The sequence below is a fragment of the Falco biarmicus genome, chromosome 10, assembly GCF_023638135.1.
Source record: "Falco biarmicus isolate bFalBia1 chromosome 10, bFalBia1.pri, whole genome shotgun sequence".
In the NCBI taxonomy this organism is placed as follows: domain Eukaryota; kingdom Metazoa; phylum Chordata; class Aves; order Falconiformes; family Falconidae; genus Falco; species Falco biarmicus.
Window position 1 is genome coordinate 13,120,132 of NC_079297.1, and position 13,766 is coordinate 13,133,897.

A 13,766-nucleotide genomic window follows, 5' to 3' on the forward strand; every position below is an offset into this window, starting at 1 on the left:
TTTCAAACAATAAAGGAGAAAATATATTGGGAGAGAAGATCCATACACCAGGGCTCAGCGCCAGCTCCCAGTGCTGCGCACTCTCTCACAGTCACACCTTTTCTGCTTTTCCCAGAGAAGCATTACAAACACACACGCTGCTTCCACTTGCCAGTCATGTTAAAATACAGCAGCACTGAACAGGCTCTGTAGCTAAAGGAGAGCCACAGGCCATTTCAGATTGGGGAGCTAGGATGCTGAAGCCTGCAAACAGAGATCTTGATCGACTTCTGGAGGATTTTATGGCCATTGCAGAGGACTACACAGGAGAAGAGACTAGGCTCAGTTGTTGAAAGCAAAAGGAATTTCTGCTCAGCCTGCTTAACGTGCTTTATTTTTAATACTGCTTTTGCTCCAAGAGCCAGAGAACAATTTGGAGAAAGAAGGCCTTTGTTAGAGATTTCATGCCCCAACCCTTTAACTTCAGGTGCAACAGCTCATAACAGACGTCACTAAGCTCTCCTACCCCTTTCCCACAGCGGTGCCCCAGCACAGTGAAGACCAAGCAGTCCCCACAGTAAAAGAAATTAAGAAAAGTAAAAGTAGGTACAAAAAAGCCCAAAACCTTAAATCTTCACCCATTCTTGCAGTGCTCCATGAAAAACACATGCCAAGCAGATAAGGCAGCCTGTGGTCCCGGGAGAAATCAAAGCTGTGTATTTCCCAGTGATGTGTGCTAGGGAAAACAATGCAGAAGACATCCCCAGCAAGGGGAAGGAAAGGAAGAGACACATTTCAAGTTTCCTCCTGTGTATACCAAGAATGAACAAGGATGCCTCAGAGGGAAATGCAGGCAGCAGCTACATCACCCAGAAACAGCAAGAGCTCTCACAGCAACTGAAATAAATGAAGGTGCAAAAGGAAGAAGGTGAAAGAAGGGAGAAATTTATCTAGTCTTCAGCAGAAAATTCTTCTTGGATGACCATGACCCCTATCCCACACCAAGCTTAGGGAAAGCAGCCACTAGGACAACAGCTCCATTCAAGAACAACCATGAGCTTTCTCTTGGGATTTCATGAGTTTACTCATGAAGGATTTTTCAATTAGTTAAGCTAGGGAATAAACATCAAATTCATCTGTGTGCTGAAGGCTTTTGCTGGGGACAGGGAGGTAAACCTCAGCCCATTGGTTTGCAAGGCCTTCCTACCAGCTGCCTTTCAAAAAGGCCTCCTGAAGATCTCCACCCACAGCTTCCATTACTATTTTAATTACATGAAAATGAATAGGAGGCTTGAAACTGAGGTGAAAGATTTCAGAGCACTGTAACACGCAGGGTACTATAGTCTGCTTCAGTGGTGTTCCTTTAGCATTAGGCCGGGTGGCATTTTCACCTGTAGAACCTAGCCCAAATCTGCCAAGGACGAGTAGGAGTTTAACATTCATTAACAAGAAATCCGTTTGCACAAAGAAGATTGACTTGTTCATGCAAGTCTGGCCTTCAGCCACATTTGCAGAACCTGTAAGTGTCCTGTACATCTAACTGTTGTGCAAAGCTGGTCCTGAGAGGCCACGTTTGTGGTGCAAGAGGGAAAGGAAATAGGCTTATGCCCTGGAAATCCACCACAGGAAGAACACCCACCTCTTTTTGAAAGAAGTTTCACACTGGAAGAATAGCAGCCTTTTGGCCATGGGCTGAAGTGTCTAGTGTGTGTTGTGCCAATGAACACCTTTACTTTGGAGCTAGAAGAGCCTGGCAAGCATTAAGTTAAACAGTTCAACAGATGCCAGAAAAAGTGGTAACTCTGGCAGATCCCATTATAACTATTAGAAAACTCAAAAGGTACTTCTAAAGGCACCCAGGAAGCTATTGATCTACTCCCTTGCCCAGATGTATCTTACAGTGACTACACAACACACCTTCAGACTGGCCCGGGAGCTCAGCTCACAAGCCTTTTCATTTCCTTTCTATCTTCATGAGTTACCAATGAATGCAATTCTTTTTTCCCCCCTTTTAACCCTAAAAGGAGCTGCATTTTAAGCAGTTACAGCCTGGAGCTCTCCAAAGGAAGAGGTTTAGTCTTCTTGGTGGCAGGGGTGAATGGGCATAGGTGTTTCTTGCCAGTGACTAGTGTGTAGGGGAGGCTGTGTGCTCTGTGCAGCACCGCCAAATTAAATACCTTTGGGGTGTAAATCAAAACTCCCTGCAAAGCTTCAGTCTGGAATTCTGCTGTTCTCTGGTGTCACCGGGGCCAGCAGACTCTGGGGATGGGGGTGGGGGGAGAGAGGGGGGATGCTATCCAGCCACCTTCTCACCGCAGCAATTAACCTCAAGCAAGCACTGGCACGAAGCTCCTGCTCTTGCATGACTGCAAGCATTCCTCTCCACGGAGTTTATCATAAAGCACCAACTATCCATAAACATCTCTGGGAAGGGCTGGCCTGGGTTCACCTTCATGCAAGGAAGATGTCAGGTTCTGGCCGGAAGCCAGCCATTCATGTTTCTTTAAACCTCCTGATTTTTGTCAGCTCTGACTCAAATGACCTTCTCGGAGAGAATAAAAAAAATTAAAAAAAAAAAAGAAAAAGGAAAAAAGAATCTTCCATCACACCCTTTCCTTCCCTCCACCCACTGTGGCACTTAATCACAGGAGAATCACAGGGGACAATTCCCATGGTGGCAGTGAGTCATGGTCTCCTGCCCCTCTGCTCCCTGCACAGCCCCTTTGCAGCAGAGGCACCTTCCCATTTCCAGCTGGTCTGGAGGCTCAGGGCAGGAAAGGAAAGAGCTTGGAGCTGAGCAGCTGCAGGGCAGGCTTAGGAGCCTCCATCACAACACAAGCCACGCAGGATGGCCAATGCTGGGGACAAGTCCAGATTGTCCTGCAATACCACAACACAAAACAGTGTCCTCCCAGCACGTAGCACCCTTTGATTCTTCCACCCCACGAAACCTGAACCATGCTTCATGATGGCGCCATGATGTTGTATTTTGCAGCAGGCCCACCCCTTCATCCTAAACATACTAAAGCTTTAAGCACATGGTCATGACTAAAAGCAAGAAAAAACCCCCCAACCTTTCCATATTCCCCTCCGCAGCAGCTCCTAAAATCCATTTAGCTTTCCTGCTTGGAGCCATTCACCATAATTCTGGTGCTCAGACCCAGGTTTGACACGGGAACCCTCAAGTGACCCCTCCTCTTCCAGTTTTTGCCCCCCCCCCCCCCCCCCCCCCCCCAATTCTGAAAAGAATAATTACTCCTCCACAAGAAGGCAGGAAGACATGGCACCAGCAGGAGCAATTCAGATCAGACCCCCCCCAGCAGATAATCAGACACAATATCTTCTTCCCATGCTGTGCTGGGAGCTCTGATCTGCCTTGCTGATGAAGCTGTTAAGATTAGGCCACTGCTGGCAGTAAGATAACGTGATGTGAGTGTTTAATACACTCACACCAGCTGGGTGGCCAGCCTAAGCCATCCTTTAACTTATTTGCTGGTTGTGAATATTCCTCCCTCTCTCCTTCCCATAGGATTTTAACATCCCTGTGAGGAAAGCAAGCTCCAAGCCAGCAAAAGCAAAGACCAACAGGCTGCTTAATTAACTGCCCCTCTCCCAGTTGCCACAGCTTGCCAAATGCTGGAGAAATCCGATTCCACCTGGTAATTAAGCACTTATGGCCCGAGAGGGACCAAGACAGCAGGGAAGCACAGCAGGGAAAGGAGGGGATCGACACCATAACCTCCTGTGACAGCCCCCACCACAGGACCATGCCATTAGCACCAGTGCTCCACACACTAACGATCCCCCAAAGGGACAAAAGCTTTTAAATGACCGTCAGTCCCTTAAATTAAATCTTAATTGGTCCAAGAGCTCCCTAGAGGGTTACACAGAGCAAGAGAGGCCTTGTTTGCCAGCCAGAAAAAGCCCTGCTCTCAGACATGCCTTTGAGTGTTACCTGCACTGTTTAACAGGTATCCAAGAATTTGCAAAGCCTGGCTGCCAAGTACTCCAGCCTGATCCCCCACTTGCCCTGCAGACCCTGCTGGGTCCCAAGAATTCTTCTTTTTATCTTCCATCCTTTCAACCAGCCTCAACTTCAAAAGGAGGAAATTAGTGATTCTATAACATTTCATCTTGTTTCTATTGCCCGACCTACCAAAACAAAGGAGGGAAAAACAAAGAACTGACTCTCACCAGGAGCATAAACAGGTTATTATAGCAATTACATACAATAAGGGCACGTATAAAGAGGAAGCCACTAAAAATGGGCTGAAGCTTTAGGTTTGTGCTCCCGTTGAGACCAGCTGGGCAACCACTTTGCAAAGGTAGTAGAGAAGCAGAGGATCTGTGAGCCCAGAGAAACTCCCCACCAGGTGAAGTACGCGTGGTGCTGGTTGCAGTTGCAAGTTCTGCTGCCAGCCTTGCAGAAACAATGGTGCAATCCCACACCCAAGGGTACAGAAAGTAAATACAGAGTCTTGGGAGAGGAGGGCAGGAGAAAGAGGGTAAAACTTACACGAGCTCAGTTTTAGCCATACTGTAGCCCCCACCCTGCATTATTCCAGGCTCTGGCTTCCAGCACTACAGCTCTGAAGGCTGCAAATCCCCAGGTGAGCCAAATGCAGCATCTTGCAAGCACACAGCACAGCTGAGTTAGCTCTGGCCTACAGCCAGAAAGTTGCCACAGAGAATGACAAAGAGGAGAAGCTCTCAAGGAAAGTTAGTCTTTGAAAATCCCCTTCCAGAGCAGCAGTGAGCCATCAGAAAGCTGCACTGCAGGCTGGCCCTTGAATGGAGGAGGGAGTACAAGCAGTCCACCCACCCAGCACACCCCTGCCAGCTGGGACGTTTCTAAGAGACACAGCAGATGCCACCTACGTTGGCTAACAGATCAGCACACTGTGTGCGGCCCCGGGAGGCTTTTGCCCACACAGCTATTATGTGATGCATGATGTGCCCCGGGCGTTAGGAGATATTTTGCTGGTGCTGTGTATAGATAGCTGGCACTCATGGGAGAGAGCAAATTTGTGGAGGGTGTTTGAGAGGCTCCAAGCAAGTGTTACAGTAGGACAGGGAGCAAACCAGAGACAATCCAGGGGACTAAAGCATGCGTTTGAGGCATCCGTCATCAATACATCCCAGGTATCTATAGCTGTAAATCTGGAGTCAGGCGCCTTACAAAGAGCAGAGACAAACAAACCCTTACTCCACCAGAGGGTGAAAAAGCCTCCTGCAAGGCCAAAGCAGAGCTTCAGCGCCCAACAAGGCTTGAAATCACTGCAATGAGTGCAAACTCCCAAACACAGGGGCAGTGCACTCAGCCCCTGAAAGGCTGCCTGAACAACCACAGCAGCCAGGTTTCCAAATGCAAGATGTGAGCTGTCCAGAGCTGCACAACTGTCCTGTCCCACAGACCTTCCAGCGAAGGAGAACCCAAACTTGGCTTGTGGTGCTGCAGGGCTGGTAGCAGAGACTGGAGAAGTGCAGCAGAGAAGGTGAAAGCCCATCCCTACCTATTCACAGGAGCACTTCAGTAGTTAACAGCTAAACTGCCACAGATTGCAGAGCAAATTCCCCATACAGGAAAGCAAATGCATATCTCGCAAGCCCTTCATGTCTTTGGCTTATAAATACCTTCCTGCTTCTGCAGCTTCAGCCAGGACTTCTTTTCTGCTGCTTTCCTCTAAGCTGAGGAAAGTCGGAGGGAGCAACCCATTTCCAGAGGGATAGCTTTGTGGATGAATAGGAGCAGCAGAGGAGGCGTGGGGGCTAGCAGCCATGCTATTACAATGTTAATTCCCTTTGACTTGCCAGCATTAGAGACCAAACACTCATTGTCATTCTTTGTCTTTCATAGAAAGACCTTCAGCATGGACTTAGAGTTTTTTAAAGAGTTTTAAACATACCAGCATAACCTTAAAATCCTCAGGGCTGTATTTGTGTGTTCTGGGGTGAAGCCTTGTTAACTTTCCCCCTTTGGAAGGCAGGTACCTTCTTTAGGGGAATGGCACCTGCATAGTGTGGTAGGTTTCTGTGAGTGGCCCAACTTTTAGGGAGAACCTACACAGTAACCGCAAATAGCACAGACTGCAGTTAATACTACAGACAGACAACAGGTTTTTGCTTCCATATTTTAACCAGAGCCTCCTGACCTAACATTAAATGAGCAGGTTTTGTCCCACCCTTCCAGCAAGGGCTACTTAAGGAGTTTAGAAGCTGAGGGACAGGTCCTTGCCAGCACAAGGCAAGGTTACGTCTACAACGTAACCAAGAAGGACTTGGGTTACCTGTCCAAGGTCCAAAGTGACGTTGACCTGGTTGAACTCCAGCCCCCGGGAAAGAGGGGGGCTCTGCCACCAGCGTTCTGTCCCATCAATGGCATTTGTTATGGGGTGAGCCTTGTTGCTGTTTGCAGAGGAGCAGATGTCACAGTACTGGCCCTGTTGGAAAGTACAAAAATAACATTTAATTTTAGCCAGAAAAATGAGGCACCAACCAGATAGGTATCACAGCAATTCAGAAAATATAGGGTGTAAGCCTGCTAATGCAAATCAATATATAAAACTTTTGTTTGCACCAGTTTAGAGCACGGACAGAAAAAGGTACAAGAAAAGACTCAAAATCCCCACAGTAACAATCCAGTGTACAACTGGGCTACTCTAAGAAGCATTCCTTCTATATTTCAGATATGCAGTAAGCATTGGCAAAGGGGCCCAGCCACAAAGAACTAGGTGCAAGGTGCAGAACAGTACTCAGATGGAGAAGCCACACCACAATGGGAAGTGGTAGCTCAATCTCCAGGGCCACCAGCTCCTCCGCTGAGGCTGCCACTCTCACCCCTGTTGACACCCTGAGATCCTGACCCAGACCATTCAGTCATTCCTATGGACCCAGACTGGCAGTTCTTCTGCCCAACTCCCTGCAATCTGTTTCTTGTCAACCTATTCATTTCACAAGTATAGTCCTTTCAGCCACATTTTCAAGCTTAACAGTCTAGCAGCCAAGTTCCTTTTGCTGTTGATGCTGCAGCACAAGGCCAGAAAGGGACAGCCTCTGCTGTCAGCTGGCCAGGGACCTAGCTGCAATAACTTTTCTGCCTTGCTTTTGTAGCACGGGTGGTTTTGTCAGCTCCATGGACACACTGCCAGAGAAAACAGCTCTGCAACTTTAACAGCACCTCCTGAGCAGGATCAGACAAAGACCTAAGCTGTTAGGGGCAATTCTTTCTTTCCCATTTAATGCACAAATGAATCTGACCCCTCTTAAGGAAACCTGCAAACAGCCCTGAAAATTGGCAAGTTAGTTGTTTTGTGGAGCCACTATTCTGTCACCTGAATTGCTGTTACAGTCGAAGGAAACTCTGTTACAGGCAATTTTCCTTTTAAAGGTGCAGTTATCCCCAGGCAAGCAAGCTGCCCTTGCCTGTCCCAGCTGCTGCCAGCTTTAATAATATATCAGGTACATGATCTCAAGACAGGTAATCTTCCTGCTTACTGCATCTGCATCCCCTACAAGGGCTGAGGCAAGACAGAGCCACCGCAGAGGATGTGATTTTCCAAATGCCCCAAACTCTGGAGGAATCTCAGTGCAAAGGAAACAGATTTCACAGCATTCTTCCCCACAGCCACGTGCTATATTATTTGCAGGTAATTATGCAACACAAGTTGTCCTGAACAAGAACACCTTTTAATTAACTCCTCTAGAGATTTGAAAATAGCAGATGGGCAAGCACAAGGCCAAAGAAAGGGCAGCTGAAACCATCCAGGTAACCCTGACAACCATCCAGGGAGCTCCCGCTGTACAGAGAGGTCAGGACAAGGCTCGTTTGAATGTGCATTGAGCGAGGAGGGAGAGCAGACCAGATAAAACTGACCCAACTCTTCAGCTCAAACCTTTAATGGGAACCGGTGCAACAGGTTGTGTGGAAATTTCTGCTGCACAATACACCACACTGAGGCAGGGGGAGAAGCAAGACAAGATTACAAAATGGGAATAAGTAACAAAAAAATAGTGTTTTCATACTTTAAATTCTTGCCACAGATGTGAAAACCATTTTGAACCCAAAGTTCACACTGATGGGCAACAGTCAATTCAAGTTCAGTATGAGGGAACTAAAAGTTAGGATCAGCTGCTCCACATTTGTAATGCTGCTGTTATCCCTCCCCACTGCTGTGCAGCCTGCATTCGTTAGTGGCCACTGGGCTGGTTAACACATCAACAGCTGAACTAAGTTTGCTGTTAAAAGTGCAATTAGGCCCTCTGATGCACCAGTTGCTCATTAGTTGTCTCATTAGAGCCAGACCTAAACCCAGTGAGAATCACTTCCAGCTATTTGTATTTTAGAGCTACTCAAGCTCCTGCACAGTGCTTCAGGTCTCTACAGGAAAGAGAGAAGTTCTGACATCAGCAGAGGATTTTAATTAAAAAGCAATTGTGAGCTGCAGGCTTAGTGGAGACAGCAGGTTGCCGGGGCAGGAGAGGCTTGAACATCACTAAGGTACACCAAAGAAAGAACTTCAGCAATGCAAGAAGTTGCAAGGCCTTAGAGAACATAAAGCTGCCACTATCAGAACCCTGCAAAGGGAGGTAGATAAGGAAGGAGGTCTGAATGGAGGGCAGCTTCCAGAGACCTGCAAGGCCTGATCGTGTTCCTGCTCAAGTCAGTGGGAACTTTGAAGTTCCCCTGAGCATAAAGACTAGCTCGGCACCCTGCTGGCACTGCTTGCCTCGGGGAAAGCTGAGCTTTGTCCCCGTTTATCTGGCCCTGCCATGACCCAACCTCAGCTCTCCCCACCTAATTTATCCAAAAACAGAGAGAGTGGGGCAGCCTTGGCTGCTGGAGATGAGGTAAGAAGGGCAGGAAATGGGGGGCAAAAAGTCCAATGCTACCATATACGTAAACATGGAAGAGACACATACCGAGAGGTACAGCACCATCACCCGAAGCACAGAGAGCCCTGGGCTGAGCCAGCTTCCCCCATGCTGCACAGCACCCCGCACGAGACAAAAAAGCACCAGGCCAGATGGTCACTGACTACTGCAGGATATCAAAAGAGGCTATCACTTAACTCAGAGACATTCTGGTAGGAAACAGCTTCAGACCTCATCTCTTACCAACACCTGGAAGAGCAAGAGGACAAGACCTGTGGTTACCCCCAACACTACTCTAGCAAGCATAGCTCAGCACTGCAATTCAAAGTGCGAACAAGTGCTCTGCAGCAGCAGTGCTTAGGTGAAGACGGGCTTCAGATGAAAGCAAAAGCAGCACCGATTTGAAATCCATGAGGTTTGTTGCATATTTTTAAATTCTAAGGTCTGTAATTACTTCAATTAATGCTAGTAACTTCCCTTATCGTTATACTACTAATCTCTAATTACTACTAAAGTAATCATCTACAACCCTGTCTCACTCAGGGCAGTGTACAATCCTTGCCAGTTTTGGCAGGTCTCTTGAGGAGCCCCCAGGCAGCTGGATGGGATGGGGAACATGAGCACACAGCTATGCCTTTGCAGAGCTGTCTGTCTTGGAAGACAGCTACAAGCATCTTCAGTAAAGCTTGATCAGAAAAATCAACCTATAATCTCTTTTTTGTCTCATCTTCAAGACATTATCATTAAGGTAGGATTGCCCCTGCTGACTAGCAAGCGGGGCAAGGGAACCAAACCTCCATGGCGAGTCGCTTTCCGCACACCTCAGCATCGCTGTGCATCACATCCTTGCAGACTGAAAAGCCCCCCACAGTTAGAAATGCTGTCTTCTGCCAAACAGCCCTGAATAAAGCAAAGGAAACTCCTTGAAAAGGTTTACAGCCTTCCCACAACCAGTGCCAAAAACACCGCAAGTGTCTTTAGGGCAGCATTATTTCAGAAAGCTTAACAATTATCAACATTTTAAGACTATAAAGTTTTTTTATGTCAATGAACTCCCTTTCCTGAAAGTCTTCTACAATGTCAAATGAAAAAAGCAGAAAACTGAGAACTGACTGAACTCACTGACTAGATGATTGTATTAAAGTTTACACTAGATCTTTAGCCAAGCAAATGTCTCTCCACCACCACAGCATGTGGGAATCTTTTGAGTGTCCCAAGAGGCATTCTTCCAGAATTCCTGACCCAAACCCCCTTTACACCACAGCCACACCATGCACGAACACCACTGAGCAGGTGAATGGAGAAGGGAAGGGACTCTGGTGGGACACGCAGGCAGTGAGGACATACATGTGGAGTTCATTATTGCTGTTTCAGTCTGCTCAAATTGAACACTTCCCTCCCACCTCCCGCTTTGCTTTAGTCACCGGGTGGTGCCAAAACCCCTAAAGGGGATGAACTGGGAACTCTGACCTCTGCTCTGACACCTCCTGTTTCCTCCCCTCTCTTTTAGGTGCTCCCTGTGGTCATGGAAAGGAGCCACTACAAAAGGATTTTTCTAAGGCTTTCAGACTGACCGAAGACTACTGGCCTGGGAAGTGGTGCTCTGATCAAAGTGACCCCGTGCCAGAGCTGCAGAGGAGATGGGAGGATGGGAAGGGGTCGCTGCAGAAATCCACAGCTGAGGAGCCCTGCTTGGCAGCGGGGCAAAGCCAGGAGGATGTGCACACCCTGCGGTGCCAGGAAAGGGCTGCGCTTGAAGGATGAGTTACAACTGTTCCCAAAGCTGGTACAGCCTGAAGGGTTTATTTGAGTCACCAGCATCCTAGTGCAGTGTGCCATGCTAAGCTAGCAGCATGGCCAGAGCACAGGTGTAGAGTGATAAACATGTGCCCACATTTGCTAGCTTTTCCAGGCAGTCTTATCCTCCCAGTTTTGCTTGGCAGATCATTCACGTTTGTTTTCAAGTGCACACAGTGGCAGTCACTTTTTCACCTTTCCTTACTACCTTTACGTCACCGTAGGCACAATTACTACATCGAGGTCCCTGTAAGTCTCCTGCTACTAATACTTCAAGCTTCTTCAAGTTACATTATTTTATAGTGCAGCAAAGTGAAAGAGATCACTTTAACAGTGGCAAAACTCAAAGGAGGAAAAATCAGCTTTTTGCCATCCAGTAACGTCTTCAACAATTTCTACTACATATGGAGCAAAATTCCATGTCATAATCACACAATAGCCAGAAAAGAATGTGGCCAGAATGAGAAAAATGCTTCACAGAACATCTTATGACAAAGCTGTCCTTACAAAAAGGCCAAGAAAGGCTTGATCTGGGAAACTGAGTTTTCCATGGCTTTTCCTTACTTTCTTTACATACAACACAGACGACCCTGTTGCTCCATTGCAACAGGTGAACTGGCACTGTGAACCTCATAAGCAACAAGCAGAAAATGCTGGCAAGCAGCAGCTGGCAGCTCCATGGCAGGCTTCAGGCTGCAAGAGCATTTCAAATCAGAACTGTTCTTCCCAGACTGGGCTGCCCTGGGAGGGGGCAGTGGGTCTGGAGTTCCTGCAACCAAAACTAGTGTTTTACAAGCACGTTTACAACTGTTCTTTCCTTTTCAAGAGAGCCATAGCTGTTAAACTGCTCAGCAGTTTTTACCATCTGCATTCCTGGCTGCAAGCTCCTTCTGGTCCTCTTAAAATGGGACCCCTGAGATAAGTCACCTGACATTCGCTTGTAAAATTCACCCTCTTAACTTTCTCTTCTGCTCATCCCAACACCACACTGAACACACAGGGAATGGCGGTGTTAAGACCCATAAAGGTAATTATTACCGCATTTATCATAACGATTCCCTGACTGGCAGAGGAGCTGGTTTGCTCAGGATTTCATAAACATAAGGAACCGACAACTCTAAAAATAATGCCGCAGAACTCGGCAAGCCGCATTTCACATGTGCGGCTCCTGACAAGGCACGGAGAGAAAGAGCACGTGCGTCTCATCGCCCCAACTGCTCCAGATGGGCTCCCGGCGCCGGTGCCCAGGCCTAGGCAGGGGAGGACGCCCTGGGGACCACCCCGGCCTACCCTCTGGCCCCCTCTCAGAGCGCCCCCCGCTAACCCAGCGGGCAGGCCGGCTCTGCCCTGCGCGCCCGGCTCGGAGCTGCCCCGCTCTTCGCTGCGGTCTCTGCTCTGCCCAGCCCCGGCGAGACCCAGCTCTGCCTCCTCCCGCACCGACGACTGAACAGCGGCGGGGGAACGAGGGCGCGATGGCCGGGGGAGCACAAAGGGGAGCTCGGCTCCGCCACCCCAGCGAGGCTCCACAAGCCGCCCGCGGGCGGGTGTGTGCGTGCCCCCCCGCCGGCCGTACCTGGATGGTCTGGTTGGGGTCCCCCCCCGCCACCGGCCCCCCGACCAGCTTGCAGTACAGGTCCTCCACGGCGCGGCGGCTGCCGGCGCCCACCGCCTCCTCGCCGCAGGTGGCGGTGGCGGAGATGCGGGTGCCCTCGGCCAGGTTGAAGTAGGGCGGGTGGAGGCTGTGCCCGTTCACATCGCTGGGGAAGGAGGCGGGCGGCCGGGCGGCGGCGGGCAGCGCCAGCAGCAGCAGCCGCAGCAGCCCCATCCACGCAGCGCCCCGCTCCGCCGCCCTCGCCATCTTCACCGAGGCTGCCCGAGCGGCAGGGGCGGGCGGCAGCAGCACCGGCCTCCCCCGTCCCGCCGCCTCGGCACTACGCGCCGCGCCGCCGCGGACGCGCTACTTCTGCCCCGGCGGCGGGGAGGGGCCGCCCGCCCCGTGCGCAGCCCCGCCGCCCTTAACCCCTTCGGGGGCCGCCGCCCGCCAGCCCGCCTCGCCCCGGGAACCCCCTGGCCCGCGGGCAGCCGCAGCCTCGTGGGAGGAGAGGCCAAACGGGGTGAAGGGATTCCCCCCCCCCCCCCCCCCCCCCCCAATATGCAAGGGGGACAGGATCCTCAGGGAAACAATGTGCCTATTGTATCTGCATTGCCTGAGTCTCACCCGCTGGTATTTCAGTATGTTAAACTCCATTAACCGATAGATCGGTTTATGTCCAGGAAAAAGCTCGATTACTAATTAACAAAACAGTAAAAGGCTCCACAAAAGCCATTTTCCTCTCCTCGGGGTATGCTGTTGGTTCTCATTAAGTTTGGACAGGGAAAATTTGCATCTGCTTTCCCCAGAAAGGCTTGCTGTCGGGGAAAGGCTTTGCCTCCTCACCTACGGGGGAAAGCAGCGATAATACAGCCTTCGCCCCATCCCTCCGACAGCCTTCGCCCCATCCCTCTGCTGCCCACGGACCGTCCCTCCGTGGTGCGACTTGCAAGGGCACGCATGCTGCCGGGTCTTTATGTACTGCTGGGGGAAGGCACTTTACAAATAAGAAAACCGAACATACTACAAGAAGTCATACATGACAGTACATAAATTAACTCATCAAAACACTACTTTGATTTTTCTAGCCCAGACTTTTTTAAATCCAAGAATTGCACAATACACACAAAACGTTGTGCCTGAACTGGCCAATGCTGTTTCTTTAAACTAAGAAGATACAGAGTAGACCACCGGAGATTGGGTCTGCACTCCATACAGTTGGATTGCTATGGTATTTGAACCTCGCAGGAAGCAAAACAAGCTCTTAAGCATGTCCAGGTCTTCACAGGCTGCTGCTGGGCATTTGGTAGCTGCCTCACATCATCCTCTTTGTTCCTCTTTTGTGGACAGCCTAGCAGGAACCAGCCCTCTTGGAAAAGTTGGTGTCTTAAATTTGAAAAACTCTTTAAAAAAAAAAAAAAAGCATTGTGATATGTGTAGTTAATTCACATATGGCATGTACCTGGAAGGCTATGCAATTACACTCATTTCAGCACTTTCAAGGGACTTTGAAAGATCCCTTTTACAC

The 13,766-nt window shown here is 49.4% G+C and overlaps 1 protein-coding gene across 2 annotated transcripts in view; it reads right to left on the bottom strand.

The window, feature by feature from the left end:
* The window catches only part of LAMA5 (laminin subunit alpha 5), a 93,562-nt gene extending 80,984 nt beyond the window's left edge, over positions 1–12,578 (bottom strand). For both annotated transcript variants that reach the window (XM_056353727.1, XM_056353726.1), the window contains exons 1-2: positions 12,221–12,578; positions 6,267–6,419 (exon numbers count right to left, since the gene is read on the bottom strand). In XM_056353727.1, the coding sequence (XP_056209702.1) occupies positions 6,267–6,419; positions 12,221–12,505 (438 nt within the window). In that variant the 5' untranslated portion in view covers positions 12,506–12,578. The remainder of the gene's footprint in view (positions 1–6,266; positions 6,420–12,220) is intronic.
* Positions 12,579–13,766: the final 1,188 nt, after the last annotated feature.